The sequence below is a fragment of the Salvelinus alpinus genome, chromosome 9 (assembly GCF_045679555.1).
Source record: "Salvelinus alpinus chromosome 9, SLU_Salpinus.1, whole genome shotgun sequence".
NCBI classification, from domain to species: Eukaryota; Metazoa; Chordata; class Actinopteri; order Salmoniformes; family Salmonidae; genus Salvelinus; species Salvelinus alpinus.
Genome location: NC_092094.1, coordinates 86,505,715 through 86,530,503, shown reverse-complemented (window position 1 = coordinate 86,530,503; position 24,789 = coordinate 86,505,715). Strand labels below are relative to the sequence as shown.

Here is a 24,789-nt window from a genome sequence, read left to right as displayed (position 1 = left end):
AGATCCACAGATGACGCAATCTCTACTGCACTCCACACTGCCCTTTCCCACCTGGACAAAAGGAACACCTACGTGAGAATGATGTTCATTGGCTACAGCTCAGCATTCAACACAATAGTGGCCTCAAAGCTTATCACCAAGCTATGGACCCTGGGACTAAACACCTCCCTCTGCAACTGGATCCTGGACTTCCTGACGGGCCACTCATAGGTGGTAAGGGTTGACAACAACACATCTGCCACACTGATCCTCAACATGGGGGCCCCTCAGGGGTGCGTGCTTATTCCCCTCCTGTATTCCCTGTTCATCCACGACTGTGTGGCCAAGCATACCCCCATTCTCATCGACTGGGCTGTAGTGGAGTAGGATGAAAGCTTCAAGTTCCTTGTTGTCCACATCACCAACCAATTATCATGGTCCAAACACACCAAGACAGTCGTGAAGAGGGCACAACAATGCCTATTCCTCCGCAGGAGATTGAAAAGATTTGGTATGGGTCCTCAGATCCTCAAAAATGGCTACAGCTGCACCATCGAGAGCATCCTGACTGGTTGGATCACTGCCTGGTATGGCAACAGCTCAGCCTCCGACCGCAAGGCGCTAAAGAGTGTACTGCGTATGGCCCTGTACATCACTAGGGCCAAGCTACCTGCCATCCAGGACCTCTATAGCAGGCAGTGTTAGAGGAAGGCCCTAAAAATTGCCAAAGACCCCAGCCACCCTAGTCATAGACTGTTTTCTCTGCTACCGCACGGCAAGTGATACCGGAGAGCCAAGTCTAGGTCCAAAAGGCTTCTTAACAGCTTCTACCCCCAAGCCATAAGACTGCTGAACAGCTAATGAAATGGCTACCCAGACTATTTGCATTGACCCCCCCCCTTTTTTACGCTGCTGCTACTCACTGTTTATTATCTATGCATAGTCACTTTACCCCTACCGACATGTATATTACCTCAATTACCTTGACTAACCTGTACCCCTGCACATTGACTCGGTACCGGTACCCCCTGTATATAGCCTCGTTATTGTTATTTTATTGTAACTTTTTTTTAAACTTTTGTTTATTTAATAAATATTTTCTTAACTCTTATTTTTCTTAAAACTGCATTGTTGGTTGTATTCGGCGCATGTTAGAAATTTCATTTGATTAACTCTGTCAAAGCTGGCACTGTTGCTCATGCAGATTATGGTCCACTAAAGTAAACACAATTGACCTAAATTATGGCTGCTTGTCACAATTTCCCTCATCACCACTGACAGCTCTTTCCATTCTCTCCTCTCTGTGGGGTGAAGTCTGACACCTTCCTCTTCCAGGTCCATTCCTAGACTTCCTCTCCCTTCCATAGATTTGCCAGGGGCAGCAGTGTGTGGTGGTGGTAATGATAGATTCAGCTGTATTTGTTAATTGTAGACGCAGTAGTTGCAGTGGTAGTAGTAGTGGTATGATGTAGTACAGGGTTCACCAACTGGAGGCCTGCGGGTGGTTTTATTTGGCCCCCCAAGTTTTCTGGAAAAAAAATATTAAAAAAATACATATATATACAGTGGGGAGAACAAGTATTTGATACACTGCCGATTTTGCAGGTTTTCCTACTTACAAAGCATGTAGAGGTCTGTAATTTTTATCATAGGTACACTTCAACTGTGAGAGACGGAATCTAAAACAAAAATCCAGAAAATCACATTGTATGATTTTTAAGTAATTCATTTGCATTTTATTGCATGACATAAGTATTTGATCACCTACCAACCAGTAAGAATTCCGGCTCTCACAGACCTGTTAGTTTTTCTTTAAGAAGCCCTCCTGTTCTCCACTCATTACCTGTATTAACTGCACCTGTTTGAACTCGTTACCTGTATAAAAGACACCTGTCCACACGCTCAATCAAACAGACTCCAACCTCTCCACAATGGCCAAGACCAGAGAGCTGTGTAAGGACATCAGGGATAAAATTGTAGACCTGCACAAGGCTGGGATGGGCTACGGGACAATAGGCAAGCAGCTTGGTGAGAAGGCAACAACTGTTGGCGCAATTATTAGAAAATGGAAGAAGTTCAAGATGACGGTCAATCACCCTCGGTCTGGGGCTCCATGCAAGATATCACCTCGTGGGGCATCAATGATCATGAGGAAGGTGAGGGATCAGCCCAGAACTACACGGCAGGACCTGGTCAATGACCTGAAGAGAGCTGGGACCACAGTCTCAAAGAAAACCATTAGTAACACACTACGCCGTCATGGATTAAAATCCTGCAGCGCACGCAAGGTCCCCCTGCTCAAGCCAGCGCATGTCCAGGCCCGTCTGAAGTTTGCCAATGACCATCTGGATGATCCAGAGGAGGAATGGGAGAAGGTCATGTGGTCTGATGAGACAAGAATATAACTTTTTGGTCTAAACTCCACTCGCTGTGTTTGGAGGAAGAAGAAGGATGAGTACAACCCCAAGAACCCATCTCAAACGTGAAGCATGGAGGTGGAAACATCATTCTTTGGGGCTGCTTTTCTGCAAAGGGGACAGGACGACTGCACCGTATTGAGGGGAGGATGGATGGGGCCATGTATCGCGAGATCTTGGCCAACAACCTCCTTCCCTCAGTAAGAGCATTGAAGATGGGTCGTGGCTGGGTCTTCCAGCATGACAACGACCCGAAACACACAGCCAGGGCAACTAAGGAGTGGCTCCGTAAGAAGCATCTCAAGGTCCTGGAGTGGTCTAGCCAGTCTCCAGACCTGAATCCAATAGAAAATCTTTGGAGGGAGCTGAAATTCCGTATTGCCCAGCGACAGCCCCGAAACCTGAAGGATCTGGAGAAGGTCTGTATGGAGGAGTGGGCCAAAATCCCTGCTGCAGTGTGTGCAAACCTGGTCAAGAACTACAGGAAACGTATGATCTCTGTAATTGCAAACAAAGGTTTCTGTACCAAATATTAAGTTCTGCTTTTCTGATGTATCAAATACTTATGTCATGCAATAAAATGCAAAGGAATTACTTAAAAATCATACAATGTGATTTTCTGGATTTTTGTTTTAGATTCCGTCTCTCACAGTTGAAGTGTACCTATGATAAAAATTACAGACCTCTACATGCTTTGTAAGTAGGAAAACCTGCAAAATCGGCAGTGTATCAAATACTTGTTCTCCCCACTGTATATATACAGTATGTGTGTGTTTTATTAAGCACACAGCAATTGCTCTGTGAGAAGTTATGATAATGAGATACCCAAGGAGCAGAAGTCAATTTAGAAACCCTAGAAGTATGAGTTACCAGCAGTGGTGTAAAGTACTTAAGTAAAAATACTTTAAAGTACTACTTTTAATTGTTTTAATATAACCTTTATTTAACTAAGCAAGTCAGTTAAGACCAAATTCTTATTTACAATGACGGCCTACCCCGGCCAAACCTGGACGACGCTGGGCCAATTGTGCGCCGCCCTATGGGACTCCCAATCACGCCCGGATGTGATACAGCCTGATACAGCCTGTGATACTTAAGTAGTTTTTTTTGGTATATGTACTTTGCTATTTATATTTTTGACAACTTTTACTTTTACTTCACTACATTCCTAAAGAAAGTCATGTACTTTTTACTCCATACATTTTCCCTTACACCCAAAAGTACCCGTTACATTTTGAATGCTTAGCAGGACAAAAAATTGTCCAATTCACACACTTATCAAGAGAACATCCCTGGTCATCCCTACTGCCTCTGATCTGGCGGACTCACTAAACATAAATGCTACATTTCTAAATGGTGTCTGAGTGTTGGAGTGTGCCCCATGGCTATCCGTAAATTTAAAAAACTAGAAAATTGTGCCGTCTGATTCGCTTAATATAAGGATTTTTTATTATTCGTACTTTTACTTTTACTTGAGTCATTTTATATTAAGGTATCTTTACTTTTACTCAAGTATGACAATTGGGTACTTTTTCCACCACTGGTTACCAGCTACAGCAACACTTATTCCCTCTCCAAAAGTTCCACCACTAATAGTTACTACTACATCAACTAGATTCAGCTGCGAGACAATATTTTGTTGAGCGGATGGTCGGGGGACCGGAACATAATTACAAATAATTTGTAGACTGCAAATTGACCGCAAGAAGCTCAAACAGATATAATGTTTGACTGAAACATAATAATTTCAAACCTTGGTTACATTTGTATACGATCACGTGTCTCTTTATTATGCATGGAAATACTTGGGAACAGATTTGTTTTATTAAAATCACTAGGAACTGATATCCTGGTGTTTTTACAGTATTTTATGTCTGACATTGAAAATGGTAAAAAAATATTTATATACAGTACATATACAGACACACTTATACACAAAACCCTGAGCGTAGCTCCCTCTCGTAACTCCTTCTCACGCACCTCTAAATCGCAGCCCCTCAGTAAAATGAGTCCCTGGTTTTCAGTACACTCTAATAGACTGCAAATAAACTTAGTCTACAGGGATGAAGAGTGTTTAAAATTAATTAGTGCTGCTATGTCCGACTGGGGGGACCACTGCATGTAATAATCCGCCCATTGTTCTCTGCAAATAGACCCAGTCCCAGACTCAGTAAATAGGGGCTATTGGGGAGCTGAGTGAGGGAGGGTGGGAGTAAAGGTCAGCCTTGTTTTAATGACAGAACATTAACTTAGTTCACTTCCTCTGGCTTTACACTGGTAATAAATGGGAGGAAATGCAGAGAGAGGGTCTGGAGAGAGAGAAGGGAGACATGTGTAAGGGGGATGGCGAGCGAGCAGTGGTTGTTGTTTGGTCATAAATTGGCATGGGGAACCCCGCAGAGTTCAGAGGTGGCATGTCAATCGGTCGGACAGCACTGAGTTGGGTGGGTCTGTGGGTGTTGGTGGGTTTATGCTGAATCCGCTCTATTTAAGTTCTGGTGTTTCATGGGCGAATCTGATGACACTGATTTTATTTGTCATTTATAAATCAAGTGTTTTCAGAGGGGACTACTCAAACACATGGCAAAGATTTTACAGTACTGTTTAGACCCCCCCCCTCTCTCTCTTCTCTCTCTCTCTCTCTCTCTCTCTCTCTCTCTCTCTCTCTCTCTCGCTCTCTCTCTCTCTCTCTCTGTCTCTCTCTCTCTCTCTCTCTCTCTCTCTCTCTCTCTCTCTCACACTCTCTCTCTCTCTCTTTCTCTCACTCTCTCTCTCTCACTCTCTCCTTGGTCCACTCTCCCTCTGTTTCTCCAGCTGGGCTCATGTGCCAGAACACCACTGTGTCATTACCTTCTTACTACTTGGGCCATATTTACAAAAAATAAGAGGACTTTGGGGTATTTGGTTACTGGGAAACTAGCCTCATTATGTTTAAAGGAAATGGAAAACTGACTGAGAGCCAAATGGCCTTGTGATTTTAAAGGCCCTTGGCATACAATTTATCCAATAGTACTTTCTTGTTATAAAACCATGATGTAACTCTCCTATAAAATGTATATTTTCCAAAAGAGTTGCAGAGCAGTTTGTATGCTCTAAATTTATTCAGATGGCTCAGGAGGTATAGATGAGTAAACGTTTGTCTGATGTTAAAAACTCTCATGTCAAGCTAATATGCTACTTGTGACATGTTGATACAGTATACTCTTCTGCATCAAAAATCACTGGCTTCGCCTACAAACAAAGTACACAATTTGTATAGATGTCACTGCAATTATGTTTCCGATAAGAGCCATGTGATAATTCCTGTGTGTGTGTGTGTGTGTGTGTGTGTGTGTGTGTGTGTGTGTGTGTGTGTGTGTGTGTGTGTGTGTGTGTGTGTGTGTGTGTGTGTGTGTGTGTGTGTGTGTGTGAGAGAGAGAGAGAGAGAGAGAGAGAGAGAGAGAGAGAGAGAGACAGAGAGAGAGAGAGAGAGAGAGAGAGAGAGAGAGAGAGAGAGACAGAGAGAGAGAGAGAGAGAGAGGGAATGCTGGTAAGTACTAGGGACACCTTGTATTCTCTCATTGTCACCGAGCAGGCCTGCAGAACACACAGCAGGTCCATATGTCCCGGCTGCTGCATTCCACAGTTACTATACCACAGGGGTCCCCAGTCCTGTCACCACATTAGAAGCTCTGCTGGGACGCATCACTGAGCACCTCCTACAGCTGCTCGGGGGAACACAAGGGGAGGGGTTGGGGGGTGTCTTAGGTTTGCCGGGCGTAGTGGGATAAATGATCAGATATTGTATGGTGAGGTGACTGACAGCAGCAAGCTCATTATCATTTTGTGTCCTTTAAGTTGGATTTAGCAAAGGTTTAAATGCTTATATAATACCTGATCAAACCGCTCAAACCGTTTTACAGCCAGGACACTCTCTGTCTACAAAACCATGTCTCCAATCAAAACCATTTATTTCATAGGATATCAAACAGTGAAGTTGTTACACTTGGATCACATTGTGTCATAACTGGGAGCTTGTGGTCGCATCATTCTCTCAAAGGGATTGTCCAGTCCACTTTCCAATCAACTTCTGGAGACTTAATTTCCCCCTGCAGTGCAGTATGCTTGACAATTAAAATAATCCTATATAAATCCAATAGATTATTTCATTAAATTGACTAAATCATTTCATGTAATTAACTAAAATATACACGGATTATACCAAACATTAGGAACACCTTCCTAATATTTAGTTGCGCTCCCCTCCCCTTTTCCCTCAGACAGCCTCAATTCGTCGAGCATGGACTCTACAAGGTATCGAAAGGGTTCTACAGGGATGCTGGCACATGTTGACTCTAATGCTTCCCACAGTTGTGTCAAGTTGGCTGGATGTCCTTTGGGTGGTGGACCATTCTTGATACACACGGCAAACTGTTGAGCATGAAAAACCCAGCAACGTTTCAGTTCTTGAAACAAACCGGTGCGCCTGGGACCTACTACCATACCCCATTCACAGACACTTCAATCTTTTGTCTTGCCCATTCACCCTCTGAATGGCTCACATACACAATCCATGTCTCAATTGTCTCAAGGCTTAAAAATCCTTCTTTAACCTTCTCCTCCCCTTCATCTACACTGATTGAAGTGGATTTAACAGGTGACATCAATAAAAGATCATAGCTTTCACCTGGAATCACCTTGTCAGTCTATGTCATGGATAGAACAAGTGTTCTAAATGTAATACTCAGTGTATATTAAAACATGGCCACTTAAAACGTAGAATACGATGTTTGACAATTGTAAATGTTAATTATTATCTGTCTTGGATACAATACACTTGTATATACCTCTACAATCACTTTCAGAAAGAAAGTATGAAAAGCAGACTACATATTACAATTTTTTAGGTGATATACTGTATAACCTCTGTGTGATTAGGATGTCTTGTTTTTCTCTCAACAGTCTGTTTCCCCCATTGATTTTATCCTTTCTCTGACATCTGTAAATCTGTAAACAGACATAATTGTCTGTCTAATCTTATTTAGCCTCCACGTCTTGTTCACTTTCACTTTAGCCGCATCGCGAAGGCTCGTATGTCCTGCTGTGAATAAGGCATTGTCTGTAATCCCAGATGTAATCTGCCCCCGTCAAAACCAGAAGTGGCCAGCACCTGCCCTGTATTGCATTGCCCTGATAGCCACATGCAGGTTCTACTTCCATTTGCTGCCATACTGAGTTTGAGAATAAGGAGAAAGGCATAGAACAGGATGTCTGGTTTACCACTTCAAGAGGCTGGAGAACACACTAAAAGTCTATGTGAACGCTTCAAAGCGCTCTAATTGAAAAGGTGATTTATTTTCTTTGACTTTCAAACTCTACTGAACTGTTCTGGACATTGTCAGCCGTTGATGACAGGTCAAACTGTGGAAACCATACACATAATTATACAATGCATTCTGCATTTGTCTAACAATTTCAATCAATGCAGACAGTTGTCTGAACAATAGCACACTACACTGTCATGGTTAGGGTTTAAAAAATCCGTGAACTTTCAATAACTTTCCTGGTTTTCCCGAAATCCTGGTTGGAGGGTTCCGGATTTCCGGCTTATTCCTCCCTGATTGCGGGAATCACAAACAGACACACAGACACAAACAGACTGTCACGTCCTGACCATAGTTCTTATGTGTGTTGCTTGTTTTAGAGTTGGTCAGGACGTGAGCTGGGTGGGCATTCTATGTTGTGTGTCTAGTTTGTCTGTTTCTGTGTTCAGCCTGATATGGTTCTCAATCAGAGGCAGCTGTCAATCGTTGTCGCTGATTGAGAATCATATATAGGTGGCTTGTTTTGTGTTGGGGATTGTGGGTGGTTGTCTTCTGTCTTTGTGTTCTGCACCAGATAGGACTGCTTTCGGTTTTCACATTTTCTTGTTTTGTTGATTGTAGTGTTCTCATATTCTTTATTAAATCATGTTGAACACTAGCCGCGCTGCGTGTTGGTCCTCTCCTTCATCCCAGGAAGAAAACCGTTACAGAACCACCCACCAAACTCGGACCAAGCAGCGTGGCTACGGGCAGCAGCAGCGGCCCAATACACAGGACTCCTGGACATGGGAGGAAATTCTGGAGGGAAAAGGACACTGGGCTCACATTGGAGAATATCGCCGCTCTCGTGAAGAGATGGAGGCAGCTAAAGCCCAGGAGCGGTGGTATGAGGAGGCAGCACGGAAGCGTGGCTGGAAGCCTGAGAAGAAACCCCAAAAAGTTATTGGGGGGGGGGGGGGGCTAAAGGGTAGTGTGGCGAAGGCAGGTAGGAGACCTGCTTACCGTGGAGAGCGGGAGTACAGGCAGACACTGTGTTGTGCGGAAGAGCGCACGGTGTCTCCTGTACGTGTGCTTAGCCCGGTGCGGTACATTCCAGCTCCACATATCGGCCGGGCTAGAGTGAGCATTGAGCCAGGTGCCATGAAGCCGGCTCAACGCGTCTGGTCTCCAGTGCGTCTCCTCGGGCCGGCATACATGGCACCAGCCTTACGCATGGTGTCCCCGGTTCGCCAACACAGCCCAGTGCGGGTTATTCCACCTCCCCGCACTGGTCGGGCTACGGGGAGCATTCAACCAGGTAAGGTTGGGCAGGCTCGGTGCTCAAGGGAGCCAGTACGCCTGCACGGTCCGGTATTTCCGGCGCCACCTTCCCGCCCCAGCCCAGTACCACCAGTGCCTACACCACGCACCAGGCTTCCAGTGCGTCTCCAGAGCCCTGTTCCTCCTCCACGCACTCTCCCTGTGGTGCGTGTCTCCAGCCCAGTACCTCCAGTTCCGGGACCACGCACCAAGCCTCCTGTGGGTCTCCAGAGCCCTGTTCCTCCTCCACGCACTCTCCCTGTGGTGCGTGTCTCCAGCCCAGTACCTCCAGTGCCGATACCACGCACCAGGCCTATAGTGTGCCTCGAGAGTCCAGTGTGCCTTGTTCCTGCTCCCCGCACTAGCCTTGAGGTGCGTGTCTCCAGTCCGGTACCACCAGTTCCGGCACCACGCACCAGGCCTACTGTGCGCCTCAGCAGGTCAGAGTCGGCCGTCTGCCCAACGCCGCCTGCACTGCTCGCCTGCCCAGCGCCGCCTGAGCTGCCTGCCTGCCCAGCGCCGTCTGAGCTGCCTGCCTGCCCAGCGCCGTCTGAGCTGCCTGCCTGCCCAGCGCCGTCTGAGCTGCCTGCCTGCCCAGCACCGTCTGAGCTGCCTGCCTGCCTAGCACCGTCTGAGCTGCCTGCCTGCCCAGCGCCGTCTGAGCTGCCTGCCTGTCCCGAGCCGTCAGAGCCGCCCGTCTGTCCCGAGCCGTCAGAGCCGCCCGTCTGTCCCGAGCCGTCAGAGCCGCCCGTCTGTCAGGAGCCGCTAGAGCCGTCCGTCAGTCAGGAGCCGCCAGAGCCGCCCGCCAGTCAGGAGCCGCCAGAGCCGCCCGCCAGTCAGGAGCCGCCAGAGCCGCCTGCCAGTCATGAGCTGCCCTCCAGTCATGAGCTGCCCTCCAGTCATGAGCTGCCCTCCAGTCATGAGCTGCCCTCCAGTCATGAGCTGCCCTCCAGTCATGAGCTGCCCCTCAGCCCGGAGCTGCCATTAGTCCTGAGCTACCTCTCTGTCCTGAGCTACCTCTCTGTCCTGAGCTACCTCTCTGTCCTGAGCTACCTCTCTGTCCTGAGCTACCTCTCTGTCCTGAGCAGTCTCCTCTATCTAGGGGGGACCTTTGTGAAGGTTCCTAGACCAGGGTCGGGGGCGAGGGTCGCCACTCAAAGGACGCTAAGGAGGGGGACAAAGACAATGGTGGAGTGGTGTCCTCGTCCTGCGCCGGAGCCGCCACCGCGGACAGATGCCCACCCAGACCCTCCCCTTAAGATTTAGGGGTGCGTTCGGAGTCCGCACCTCAGGAGGGGGGTACTGTCACGTCCTGACCATAGTTCTTATGTGTGTTGCTTGTTTTAGAGTTGGTCAGGACGTGAGCTGGGTGGGCATTCTATGTTGTGTGTCTAGTTTGTCTGTTTCTGTGTTCAGCCTGATATGGTTCTCAATCAGAGGCAGCTGTCAATCGTTGTCCCTGATTGAGAATCATATATATAGGTGGCTTGTTTTGTGTTGGGGATTGTGGGTGGTTGTCTTCTGTCTTTGTGTTCTGCACCAGATAGGACTGCTTTCGGTTTTCACATTTTCTTGTTTTGTTGATTGTAGTGTTCTCATATATTCTTTATTAAATAATGTTGAACACTAGCCGCGCTGCGTGTTGGTCCTCTCCTTCATCCCAGGAAGAAAACCGTTACACAGACACACAGACACACAAACACAGACATGATGCTGAGACAGTCCGATCCCTGGGACAACCCTGGGAGAGCTGGACTGATTTGTGTTCTTTCACCCTGGGAAGCTGATGGATGTGTATGTTTGGTTTAGCTGTGGTGCATGCACACACAGTCACACACACATACTGTATGGCCATGACTGAAGAGATCCCACACTGAAGGGGGGAGTTGGGTTGGTTTTCTCGCTACTTCCCCACTGTTGATTTTGGGTTCTGTTTAGAGTTTTTGTTCTACTTTTTCCCTCTCTTACTTCTTAGTGTAAAGAAGTTAGAGCCAACTGAGCTTTTCTCCGTCTAAACAAAAAGCCACAGCAGTCAAACTAACTTAGACTAACCAATTTATCTACTAATATTTCACTAAAACGATTGGACCCTACTGTGTAGGCAAGAAAGAAAGAAAGAAAGAAAGAAAGAGAGAGAGAAAGAAAGAAAGGCAGAAAGAAAAGAAAGGCAGAAAGAAAGGTAGTAAAGTTAAGAAAAATAAAATAAATATCCCAAAGATGTTACTCACCCCTTGCACAGTCAGACAACAGAATGGCCAAAAAGATGAGCAACATGACCTTGACGACTCCCATTCTGACTGAAGACAACTTCATGTTCCCCAAATCTAAAAGACATACAGTCAAAAAATATAAAAACACCCAGGCCTTCCAGATTGTATTAGCGCACACAGCAGAACTCACATCCATCCCCAGGGAAAGCAGTTTGCCTTGTTAGATGATATGGACAATATATATGCTCCAACCAGTCCGACACAGTTATGTGTCATGGCTGATGTTTTTTGCCATAATGGAACTGTAATGCATGGGGACTTCTCTTATAAATGAAAACGCATAGTGCAGCTATGCACATTTTTTAAATCATGTGATTGATTGACACAATAACATATGTACCCTTTGTGTTAGTATATTTATCTATATTCAATATATACAATGCCTTGAGAAAGTATTCACACCCCTTGACTTTTTCTACATTTTGCTGTGTTACAGCCTGAATTTAAAATGGATTAAATTGAGATTTTGTGTATCTAGCCTACACACAAGACCCTGCTTTACATCCCCTGCTATATTGTGGATCGAGAGTTACCTGTCTAACAGAACACGGTGGGTGTTCTTTAATGGAAGCCTCTCCAAAATAATCCAGATAGAGTCAGGCATGCCCCAGGGCAACTGTCTAGGTCCCTTACTTTTTCAATTGGCCCAGAACAGAGCAGCACGGCTGGCCCTTAAATGTACACGGACACCTAACATCAATAATATGCATGTCAATCTCTCCAGGCTCAAAGTAAAGGAGAGATGGACTTTATCGCTATTTGTATTTGTGAGAGGTGTTGACACGTTGAAAGCACCAAGGTGTCTGTTTAAACTACTAGCACACAGCTCAGACCGCCTTGTATACGTCACAAGACATGCCACCAGAGGTCTCTTCACAGTCCCCAAGTCCAGAACAGACTATGGGAGGCGCACAGTACTATATAGAGCCATGACTACATGGAACTCTAATTCCACATCAAGTAACTCATGCAAGCAGTAAAATCAGATTAAAAAAACTGATAAAAATGGAACATCGGGGACTGTGAAGAGACACACACATACACATGTACTTTGTGTTGTAGATATGTGATAGTAGCGTAATGGCCCGAAATCTGTTGTGAAATGTATTGTAATATTTAAAAAATTGTATAACTAATTTTGCTGGACCACAGGAAGAGTAGCTGCTGCCGTGGCTCAGGGATTTCACCATGAGGCCAATGGTAACTTTAAAACAATTACAAATTTTAACAGATGTGATAGACTGTATATATAACACTGTATATAGACTTTCTTTTTTCTACTGTGTTATTGGCTTGTTTATTGTTTACTCCATATGTAACTCTGTGTTGTTGTCTGTGTCACACTGCTTTGCTTTATCTTGGCCAGGTCGCAGTTGTAAATGAGAACTTGTCCTCAACTAGCTTACCTGGTTAAATAAAGGTGAAATAAAATAAATAAAATAAATAAATAGGGGATATCTGAGGATGGATCAACAACATTGAAGTTACTCCACAATACTAACCTAAATGACAGACTGAAAAGGAAACCTGTACTGTCACGCCCTGACCGTAGATTGCTTTGTATGTTTCTATTTTTAGTTTGGTCAGGGTGTGATGTGGGTGGGTATTCTATGTCTGGGTATTCTATGTTGTAGGTCTAGGTTTTCTGTTTCTGTGTGTTTGGCCTGGTGTGGTTCCCAATCAGAGGCAGCTGTCTATCGTTGTCTCTGATTGGGAGCCATATTTAGGTAGCCTGATTTACCACTTTTGTTTGTGGGTGGTTGTTTCCTGTTAGTGTTTTGTTTCACCTTTCAGGACTGTTCGTTTTTGTTGTTTGTCAAGTGTTTTCGTATTTTATTAAAAAATATGACCACTTACCACGCTGCACCTTGGTCCTCCTCTCCTTCTCCAGACGGCAAGCGTTACATGTACAGAATAAAAAATATTCCAAAACATTCATCTTGTTTGCAATAAGGTACTAAAGTAAAACTGCAAAAAATGTGTCAAAGAAATATACTTTTGCCCTGAATACAAAGCATTATGTTTGTGGCAAATCCAACACAACACATCACTGAGTACCACTCTTCATATTATCAAGCATGGTGGTGGCTGAATCATGTTATTGGTATGCTTGTCATCGGCATGGACTAGGGACTTTTGTTTAAGGATAAAACGAAACGGAATAGTGCTAAGCACAGGCAAAACCCTAGAGGAAAACCTGGTTCAGTCTGCTTTCCAAACAGACATTGGGAGACAAATTCCCCTTTCAGCAGGGCAATAACTTAACATACAAGGCCAAATAGACACTGGAGTTGCTTACCAAGACGACATTGAATGTTGAAAATCTATGGCAAGACTTGAAAATGGCTGTCTAGCAATGATTAACAACGAACTTGACAGAGCTTGAATAATTTTTTTAAGAATAATGTGCACATGTTGTACAATCCAGGTGTGCAAAGCTCTTAGAGATTTGCCCAGAAAAACTAACCGCTGTAATTGCTGCCAAAGGTGATTTTAACATGTATTGACTTAAGGGTGTGAATACTTATGTAAATGAGATAGCTCTGTATTTCATTTTCAATAAATTAGCTAAAATGTCCCATTTTTTTTGGGGCACTTTGCCATTATGGGGTATTGTGTGTAGATGGGTGAGAGAGAAAAATCTATTTAACCCATTTTGAACTCAGGCTGGAGAAACAAAATGTGGAATAAGTCAAGGGGTATGAATACTTTCTGAAGGCACTGTATCTGTGGTCAATATGGCGCACACTCATTAAAGTTATGCTGCCCTCACAGACTGCCCCTTATGTTTAAAAAAATACTACAAGTAAAAATGAATATTTCTTATCTGAAACACAACTGTATTATATTGTATAATTGTCACCATTTGCATTCATTAATTACTGTATATAACATTTTGCCATATCTAAAAATTACACATCATGGCAAATGAATTGAATAGTAATTATATCCATATAACTATATAGGTAAGCAACCAATAGATAACAGCCAATCATGTCTTTTATAGTAAATTAAATAAATAATATTTCTATGAACTATTGCCAACCATTTAATCGTGTGAAAAAGGTCATATGCCCTGTATATTTTGCACAACAATGTTTTTTATGAATGACATACCTGAAGTTTCCACTGAATGAAGTCAACCTCGTATCAGCCTCTTTATAGAACACTTGTTACCCATTCTCATAGAAGTCCTCGCAGTCTCCATTTATTTATTGACAGTGGCCGATTTCATCGACGCTTTTTTACCACCACTATAATTAATGATCGCTGCATGACTGTATATCCATTCAGCATAGATCGGCTATATGGAAAAACTGTAAATCAGACAAAGCATACAATCAAATGCGTACATTTATCACACATGGGTATCCATTAAAATGCTGAATTAACTTCTCGACAAACTGGAAATGTTAGATCGTTTTAAGTCTGTATCCAATCTGTATTTAGAGTAGACTCTACTTCATCGACTACGAGATTTAGCAGTGCAGAGAGTTGTCTAATCCCAGCTCTCAATTTTGGACCAATCACATATAAGGACTGGGTAACTATGAAAATTAACTCTTTATTTCTCACTATCACGATCCAATAGCCCCTACACGAGTCAAATATGTAATTGTATATGCCTCAATTTAAAGTTGTCAAAATAATCCACAGTAATTTAAAACAATTGCAGTGGCTGACAATCAGGGATTGGGGTAAACGTCACCCCTGTAACAGATCTAGGATAAAGTTTCCCTCCCTAATTCCTGACCTTGACCATTAGGAGGAAAAATACAACACTGACCTCAGATCAGCATTGAGGCAACTTTATCCTAACGCCAGAAGAACAGAACAGAGTAGACTTTCAGCAACGCCCATAACATCAATTTATTAAAATGGATTATGAAAAGGAAACATTTTAATTGCTAGGGGTGAGTTGTGTTAATGTATGGATAACATACTGAAGAAACCTTGTTTCGACCCCAGGAAGTAATAAGGATCCTAATAAATACTAAACAACTGCATACTATCAGTCAGATATCAGCCAATGAGGGTTTCAATGAATAGGTGCTGCCACCCAGTGGGACTGGGATGTATCTGCCCTCAGAACGTCACAAGAGGCATGTTCCAATGACATGAAATCCTTTTGGATCATGTTGTGCTTGAAGGTGTCTACACTCAAGTGCCAAGACCGGATGTATCAATGACGAGTTGACAAATGTCACACCTGCCTGAGAGAATAACAATGACATGTATAGTAGTTCCTTGGACACTGTGCTATCTAACCTCCAAACGAGCTTCAATGCCATACAACACTCCTTCCGTGGCCTCCAACTGCTCTTAAACGCTAGTAAAACCAAATGCATGCTTTTCAACCGTTCGCTGCCTGCACCCGCACGCCCGACTAGCATCACCACCCTGGACGGTTCTGACCTAGAATATGTGGACATCTATAAGTACCTAGGTGTCTGGCTAGACTGCAAACTCTCCTTCCAGACTCATATCAAACATCTCCAATCCAAAATCAAATCAAGAATCGGCTTTCTATTCCGCAACAAAGCCTCCTTCACTCACGCCGCCAAACTTACCCTAGTAAAACTGGCTATCCTACCGATCCTCGACTTCGGCGATGTCATCTACAAAATAGCTTCCAATACTCTACTCAGCAAACTGGATGCAGTTTATCACAGTGCCATTCGTTTTGTTACTAAAGCACCTTATACGACCCACCACTGCGACCTGTATGCCCTAGTCGGCTGGCCCTCGCTACATGTTCGTCGTCAGACCCACTGGCTCCAGGTCATCTACAAGGCTATGCTAGGTAAAGTGCCGCCTTATCTCAGTTCACTGGTCACGATGGCTACACCCACCCGCAGCACGCGCTCCAGCAGGTGTATCTCACTGATCATCCCTAAAGCCAAAACCTCATTTGGACGCCTTTCCTTCCAGTTCTCTGCTGCCTGCGACTGGAACGAATTGCAAAAATCTCTGAAGTTGGAGACTTTTATCTCCCTCAACAACTTTAAAAATCTGCTATCCGAGCAGCTAACCGATCGCTGCAGCTGTACATAGTCCATCTGTAAACTACCCACCCAATTTACCTACCTCACCCCCCATACTGCTTTTATTTATTTACTTTTCTGCTCTTTTGCACACCAGTATCTCTTCTTGCACATGATCATCTGATGATTTATCACTCCAGTGTTAATCTGCTAAATTGTAATTATTCGATTTATTGCCTACCTCATGCCGTTTGCACACATTGTATATAGATTCTCTTTTTTTTTCTACCATGTTATTGACTTGTTTATTGTTTACTCCATGTGTAACTCTGTGTTGTCTGTTCACACTGCTATGCTTTATCTTGGCCAGGTCGCAGTTGCAAATGAGAACTTGTTCTCAACTAGCCTACCTGGTTAAATAAAGGTGAAAAAAAAAAAAAAAAAATAGTAGTACAAGACAGAAATGACGATAAACACTTATTCAAAGAGGAAGTCATTTAATTTTCATGACATTTAAATCATATTATTTCATTTTCCCAATGTTCCACATAGCTCTTACTATTGAAATGTAGCTAGCCTTTACAAAATAAGAACAAGCTCTGACGTAATAGGATGTCCAGTCATTGAATTACTGCATCATTCCTTTATACAGAAAAATGAGTAATAGATTTATACATTTACATAATTTCCTTCTGTTCTTTATAAAATTAAAATGACAATCTCTTAAAAGTTTCTATAATTTCCTCAGTAAAAATAAAACTTGTAGAAGTAGTGAGTGGTCTAGACAAGATGAAGCCTGAGAATTAGCTTATAAGACAGCGCAGATTTGATATAACTGGTGCGGCCTTGAAGTGTAAAAAGCCATGGTTGTTTGAGACAGTTATGTCAGATTGGCCATTCCTCTATCCACATCAACTCCAACTCATTCTCCATTGTAACCCAGATGGCGAAGTGTTCCCTCTGCATCAGAGATGACTAGAGGAGGGAGCAGGAATATGATGATGTAACAGTAGAGGAAGTGGTTATCAACTGGGAACAGTACTACATTGTGCACAGAGGTATGGAGACGATGTATATAACCAGGTTAGGATGTAACAAAACATTTTTAACAACTTAATGGTATGAGACTATATTTGTAACATATTCTAACTGATTTCACTACAGATCACATATGTTTCTGCAACAGCAGCTGGTATGTAACCAAGATAATGAGAATGTACACCAATGACCTTCTTGGTGTAGTAGGAGAGTTGTGTCTCTGTTCTAGTGACACCTGTCTAGATAAGTGTGCTATCAGTGCTACTTGACCATTGTTCACCTAACACCTTTTTTGCACTATTGGTTAGAGCTTGTAAGTAAGCATTTCACTGTAAGGTCTACACCTGTTTTATTCGGCGCACGTGACAAATAAACTTTGATTTGATTTGATCAATGCCACCACTGGGAGTTAAAATATTACTTAAGATAAATGTGCTTTGCAACAATATACATAGAAGGGAAAAAAACAACATTGCTGCCTTAACCAACTGATGGGAGACAAGCCTCATGAACCTCTAACTAGTATGTGATACGCACTCCATGATTCTAACAATCACAGATAATCTTGGTGCTGATGATGTGTGGTAGGAGGTTACAGTCTCTCTCCACTAGAGGGCATCCAATGCCTGAGAGAGTGACTGATGTGACCACATCAATCTCAGAGGTCGAGGAGTTACACAGGTTAAGGTTGGGGTGAGTAGGGAACAAGATAAATCATTAAAAACATGACATGTTATGACTGAAAGAGCAATGGCCACTGCCCACATTGTTATTAAAAGGCCAGACAACTTAAGTGTTCTTTGAGACACTGTAGCTAAAATCAAAATCCCATGTCTTTAAACGATATAACACATTCATTGCCGTTTAAAGCATTGCTGAAAACTCCACACATTTCCATGGGAGGAATCTATACCTAAACCATTCTAGGAGTAAATCTCTTCTTTTTTTGCTTCGCTGATAGGTAGCCTGGTGAGGATTGCGTTCCCCTCCTCATCATTACAGCATCAGGAATTACATGACAAACTAAAATTAAAACCTTTAGAGCCATTTTGGCCAAACAAACGAGATCAGTGGTGCGGAGATTATCATCACTATCAACATAATTATCCTTAATTTACATGTTTATTATGACTTACATTCTTTAAATTAACATCGGAGCCCTGAGAGAGCTCTGGCACAAGTGTGGGAAGCCCACTAAAGCATAGGACAGGATGTCAGAAGGCCTTTTTTATACACAAGCAATAAAACAAAAATGTTCCAAAGGCTTTCTCTCTCTTTTCAGCTTCAAACAGCCCCAGAAGCTGTTCCTAAAGCACTGGACCTGTCCAGAGTAGCCTTGCAACATGCCAGTACAAAACCCTATTTCCAGTCGGTTGTTTTCTTTCTTCTTCCTCTGCCTCCACAGACAGGCATCAGTGAGTCAGAGAAGGAGGACAGCATAGTATCAGGCGCCGTAGGTCCCTTTCAGGCAGCAGTAGCATCTCAAAAATAACAGAAAGGGTATAATCATAGTTTATGTGCCTTCACATAAGACCTTATTTCATCTCTCTGCGCTCTCATCCATGTCCTCCTATTTCAAAGCCTTGCCTTGCCGTACAGTGTGATGAAGTTGATCGTTAAGGTCGCTCTGTGCAGTTGGGGATTTACTTTGAATATAGCCTCATATCCCCTGGATATGCTTCTGTAGAGGCAGGGGGCAGGGAGGCGGGGGAGTCTGTTGGTACAGCAGGGGTCAGATGCCAGTCTTGTCGCTGTAGAATGGTGTGACGTGGAACATGTAGCAGTGTGTACACACCCTAACGGACTTCACCTGGCCGTACCGCGGTAACGGGGCTGAGTGGGAGGAGCAGCGAGAGCAGAAGATCTGAAATGAGACGTAAAACAAACAAGGTATATTTGATTGTTTACCATTTATTTTACGTAGTACAATACTTAAAGAGATCTGTGCAGGTGTTTTGTGTTACCTTGCCACAGCTCCTACAGTGGTGCTTTCTGCGGATGACGGTGAAGGGGGCCTTACAGGTGATGCAGGAGTCACATTCCTCATCAGGAACCCAGTCTGGGGGATCTACAGGGGAAAAGCATAGGCACATTAATAGTGGTGCTTGTTTATTCATGCGTCACTGTGCATGCATGCATATGTGTGTATGTGATTTTTGAGGAGAAAGGGGAGGTGCTGACCTTCGAACTGTTCCTCCCGGGCCTTGGCTGCCAGCTCAGAGGAAGAGATGGTCTCCTGACAGAGAGCACAGTCCTCCAGCATGGCGCTGCGCAGCCCTGGACCTGCTGAACCACACAGAGCACAGCTGTGTCATAACCATGGTCATTCTGTCAGTATACAGTACATTACAGAATAACATACTGGGAGAAGTACACTAAGATCCTTGGCATTACTGCAAGTCAATATAAAGATTCCCACCTTTCTGCTTGTCATTGTCCCCCTGCTCAGAGGTAGCCATGACTTCAAACAGTGTCTTCAGAATGCTTCGAAGGTCAGCCGCGTAGTTTGTCTGCAGTTGGTCAGCAACACCTGGGGGTCAAGAGGAACCAGTGAGATGCAAAAAAAACTGTGGTCCAAATGTGGTACATGTGATAAGAGCAAAGCCCAGTAGGCTAATGTATTGTGGAACACAGTGTAAAACCTTTGGAGTTTAGTTTATTAGGATCCCTATTAGCTACTGCACATGCAGCAGCTACTCTTCCCGTGGTCCACATAAAACGCACAAATTCATTACAAAGTACTATATATTGGAAGGACACCAAGGGACAAAAAAAATACTATTTACACACTATTCATATATACAGTTAAATTAGATCTATAGAGAGAGGAGAGGATGTGATACAAGATGTTTTTTTTTCTTTCTTTTTGCCTGAGCAACCTCTGGTGGCAGAGCATTCCACGATGACATGGCTCTATACATAACTGAGTCAGGCATTCAATCTGTTTTCGGTTTGGGTTACCGTGAAGAAACCCATAGTGGTGTGTCTGGTGGAGTATGGATGTCTGTTTGAAGTGTATGCAAATAGATTATACAAGTGTTTAGGCATTTCTGTCATACTTTCCAGGTCTATACCCAAACAGTTTGAACTTCTAACTAAAAAAATTAACCTCTCCAGAAATAAGTCTTTCACTGTTGCCGCCTGCTATCGACCCCCCTCCGCTCCCAGCTGTGCTCTGGACAACATTTGTGAATTGATCGCCCCCCATCTAGCTTCAGAGTTCGTTCTGTTAGGTGACCTAAACTGGGATATGCTTAACACCCCGGCAGTCCTACAATCTAAGCTAGATGCCCTCAATCTAACACAAATTATCAAGGAACCCACCAGGTACAACCCTAAATCCGTAAACATGGGCACCCTCATAGACATTATCCTGACCAACTTGCCCTCCAAATACACCTCCGCTGTTTTCAATCAGGATCTCAGCGATCACTGCCTCATTGCCTGTATCCGCTATGGGTCCGCGGTCAAACGACCACCCCTCATCACTGTCAAACGCTCCCCGAAACACTTCTGCGAGCAGGCCTTTCTAATCGACCTGGCCAGGGTATCCTGGAAGGATATCGACCTCATCCCGTCAGTCGAGGATGCCTGGTCATTCTTTAAAAGTAATTTCCTCACCATCTTAGATAAGCATGCCCCGTTCAAAAAATGCAGAACTAAGAACAGATATAGCCCTTGGTTCACTCCAGACATGACTGCCCTTGACCAGCACAAAAACATCCTGTGGCGGACTGCACTAGCATCGAATAGTCCCCACGATATGCAACTGTTCAGGGAAGTCAGGAACCAATACACACAGTCAGTCAGGAAAGCAAAGGCTAGCTTTTTCAAGCAGAAATGCGCATCCTGTAGCTCTAACCCAAAAAAGTTTTGGGACACTGTAAAGTCCATGGAGAACAAGAGGACCTCCTCCCAGCTGCCCACTGCACTGAGGCTAGGTAACACGATCACCACTGATAAATCCATGATAATCGAAAATTTCAATAAGCATTTCTCAACGGCTGGCCATGCCTTCCTCCTGGCTACTCCAACTCCGGCCAACAGCTCCGCCTCCCCCGCAGCTACTCGCCCAAGCCTCCCCAGCTTCTCCTTCACCCAAATCCAGACAGCAGATGTTCTGATAGAGCTGCAAAACCTGGACCCGTACAAATCAGCTGGGCTAGACAATCTGGACCCTCTCTTTCTAAAACTATCCGCCGCCATTGTTGCAACCCCTATTACCAGCCTGTTCAACCTCTCTTTCGTATTGTCCACGATCCCTAAAGATTTGAAAGCTGCACCCTAGACCCAAACTGTTACAGACCTATATCCACCCTGCCCTGCCTATCTAAAGTCTTCGAAAGCCAAGTTAATAAACAGATCACTGACCATTTCGAATCCCACCGTACCTTCTCCGCTGTGCAATCCGGCTTCCGAGCCGGTCACGGGTGTACCTCAGCCACGCTCAAGGTACTAAACGATATCATAACCGCCATCGATAAAAGACAGTACTGTGTGCAGCCGTCTTCATCGACCTGGCCAAGGCTTTCGACTCTGTCAATCACCGTATTCTTATCGGCAGACTCAATAGCCTTGGTTTTTCTAATGACTGCCTCGCCTGGTTCACCAACTACTTTGCAGACAGAGTTCAGTGTGTCAAATCGGAGGGCATGTTGTCTGGACCTCTGGCAGTCTCTATGGGGGTACCACAGGGTTACATTCTCGGGCCGACACTTTTCTCTGTATATATCAATGATGTCGCTCTTGCTGCGGGAGATTCCCTGATCCACCTCTACGCAGACGACACCATTCTGTATACTTCTGGCCCTTCCTTGGACACTGTGCTAACTAACCTCCAAACGAGCTTCAATGCCATACAACACTCCTTCCGTGGCCTCCAACTGCTCTTAAACGCTAGTAAAACCAAATGCATGCTTTTCAACCGTTCGCTGCCCGCACCCGCCCGCCCGACTAGCATAACCACCCTGGACGGTTCCGACCTAGAATATGTGGACAACTATAAATACCTAGGTGTCTGGCTAGACTAAACTCTCCTTCCAGACTCATATTAAACATCTCCAATCCAAAATCAAATCTAGAATTGGCTTTCTATTTCGCAACAAAGCCTCCTTCACTCACGCCGCCAAACTTACCCTAGTAAAACTGACTATCCTACCGATCCTCGACTTCGGCGATGTCATCTACAAAATAGCTTCCAATACTCTACTCAGCAAACTGCATGTAGTCTATCACAGTGCCATCCGCTTTGTTACCAAATCACCTTATACCACCCACCACTGCGACCTGTATGCTCTAGTCGGCTGGCCCTCGCTACATATTCGTCGCAGACCCACTGGCTCCAGGTCATCTATAAGTCTATGCTAGGTAAAGCTCCGCCTTATCTCAGTTCACAATAACAACACCCACCCGTAGCACACGTTCCAGCAGGTATATCTCACTGATCATCCCCAAAGCCAACACCTCATTTGGCCGCCTTTCCTTCCAGTTCTCTGCTGCCAGTGACTGGAACGAATTGCAAAAATCGCTGAAGTTGGAGACTTTTATTTCCCTCACCAACTTTAAACATCAACTATCTGAGCTGATCGCTGCAGCTGTACATAGTCCATCTGTAAATAGCCCACCCAATCTACCTACCTCATCCCCATACTGTTTTTATTTTGTTTACTTTTCTGCTATTTTGCACACCAGTATCTCTACTTGCACATCATCATTTGCTCATTTATCACTCCAGTGTTAATCTGCTAAATCGTAATTATTCGCTCCTATGTCCTATTTATTGCCTTACCTCCTCATGCCTTTTGCACACACTGTATATAGACTTTCTTTTTTCTACTGTGTCATTGACTTGTTTATTGTGTTATTGGCTTGTTTATTGTTTACTCCATGTGTAACTCTGTGTTGTTGTCTGTGTCACACTGCTTTGCTTTATCTTGGCCAGGTCGCAGTTGTAAATGAGAACTTGTTCTCAACTAGCCTACCTAGTTAAATAAAGGTGAAAAAAAAAAAATCCAACACACACGTTTCCTAGTCAATAGTAGTAGTCAATTTCTCCGCAACCATGAAAAACGATCATGCATGTTGTTGAAGTTTGTTCTTTGTGTGCAGTTAAGGCGTGCTGCTTTGTTTTGAGCCCGCTGCAGCTTTACAAGGTCTTTCTTTGCTGCACCTGACCATATTACCGTACAGTAATCAAGATGGGACAAGATCAGAGCCTGAACAATTAGTTGATCTGTGTGTCAAAAACACAGAACATATTTTTATAACAGACCTACCTCTCCCCATCATCACAGCAACTTTGTCAATATGACTTGACCATGATAACTGACTATCCAATGTTACTCCTAGGACTTCAGCTTCTTCAACTTGTTCAATGTTCACACCCTTTATGTCAAACTCCAGTTGAGGTTGAGGTTTAAGAGGAAGGTTTTAGATGTATTTAAGACCAGTTATTTGGTCATTACCCATTCTGACACTGACTGTAACTCCTTGCTAAGAGTCTCAGTGAGCTCACTGGCTGTGGGTGCTGATGTGTAGTCATCAGCCTACATAGTCATTTTAGCTTCTTGTAAGACTAGCAGCAAAACATTTGTCATAAATAGAGAAGCACTATAGGGTGGAGTGAAGAGGAGTGAAGAGGAGTGCATACTGGTTAAGCAACAAAAGCATGATTTCATTGTCTTTCAGAGTAAAAAGAAAGAAAAACATGAGAAACAGACTGATTTACCCCATCAAACCACAGCTATACCCTTGGAGAGTAATATCCTTGGACAGATAGTCATACCCTCAGAGAGAGAGCGAGAGAGTGTGTCATACCCGATATGCAGACGAAGAGGCGGTGGATGAGGTCACTGCTGCTGTGGAAGCGCGAGCGGATCTTGTTCCTGGCGGCCATCTTAGCAGCCTGCAGGGCCAGCTGGATCTCATGGTGGTCCAGATCCTCTGACGTCCCTGAGCTCGTGGTTAGACTGCTGACAGGGCTGGAGGAGAGAGGGGAAGCGCACGTGCAAGAGAGAGAGTGAGAACGGGAGAGAGAGATCCAGTGAAGGGAGAGGGAGGGAGGAGGTACTGTCATATTGTCATTCTTATAAACACAGAAAGACTGTTCACCAGCATATTGTGTACTGTACTTGAATATGCATCGTACTATAGGGGTTTTGGTTGATTTCAATCTCAAAGTGAGTGAAATAGAGATGAGCAAGGGTTATAGTAATAACATAAGCTGTAACATGGGGATGTACGAAACAGAAACACGGCCAGTGGTTACCTGGCTGTGTAAGCACTGCTGGACAGACTACATGTGGTGACAGACATACTCTCACAGTCACTACTGGAGACTGAGCTGAGAGGAGAGTTCTGAAAAAAACTGGGAATAAATCATTAAATAAAATAATAAACCGATAACATATGGGCAACATAAAACGGGATCTGTGAACATTATGATAGGCACAAAAGTAACATAAAGCCAAGTGCAATTACAACTAGAACATAAAACAAC

General features: G+C 44.1%; 2 protein-coding genes across 7 annotated transcripts in view; both read right to left on the bottom strand.

The window, feature by feature from the left end:
- LOC139530902 (fibroblast growth factor receptor-like 1) overlaps positions 1–14,753 on the bottom strand; it is a 60,189-nt gene extending 45,436 nt beyond the window's left edge. Inside the window, exons 1-3 of one of the 3 annotated variants that reach the window (XM_071327692.1) lie at positions 14,386–14,753; positions 13,126–13,150; positions 11,227–11,322 (exon numbers count right to left, since the gene is read on the bottom strand). In XM_071327692.1, the coding sequence (XP_071183793.1) occupies positions 11,227–11,311 (85 nt within the window). In that variant the 5' untranslated portion in view covers positions 11,312–11,322; positions 13,126–13,150; positions 14,386–14,753. The other 2 variants (XM_071327693.1, XM_071327691.1) reach the window with 2 other exon arrangements.
- A 1,980-nt stretch (positions 14,754–16,733) lies between these two features.
- The window catches only part of LOC139530899 (lateral signaling target protein 2 homolog), a 67,565-nt gene continuing 59,509 nt past the window's right edge, over positions 16,734–24,789 (bottom strand). For 2 of the 4 annotated variants that reach the window (XM_071327686.1, XM_071327684.1), the window contains exons 9-14: positions 24,559–24,657; positions 24,108–24,271; positions 19,711–19,821; positions 19,473–19,577; positions 19,256–19,359; positions 16,734–19,155 (exon numbers count right to left, since the gene is read on the bottom strand). In XM_071327686.1, the coding sequence (XP_071183787.1) occupies positions 19,024–19,155; positions 19,256–19,359; positions 19,473–19,577; positions 19,711–19,821; positions 24,108–24,271; positions 24,559–24,657 (715 nt within the window). In that variant the 3' untranslated portion in view covers positions 16,734–19,023. The remainder of the gene's footprint in view (positions 19,156–19,255; positions 19,360–19,472; positions 19,578–19,710; positions 19,822–24,107; positions 24,272–24,558; positions 24,658–24,789) is intronic. The other 2 variants (XM_071327685.1, XM_071327687.1) reach the window with 2 other exon arrangements.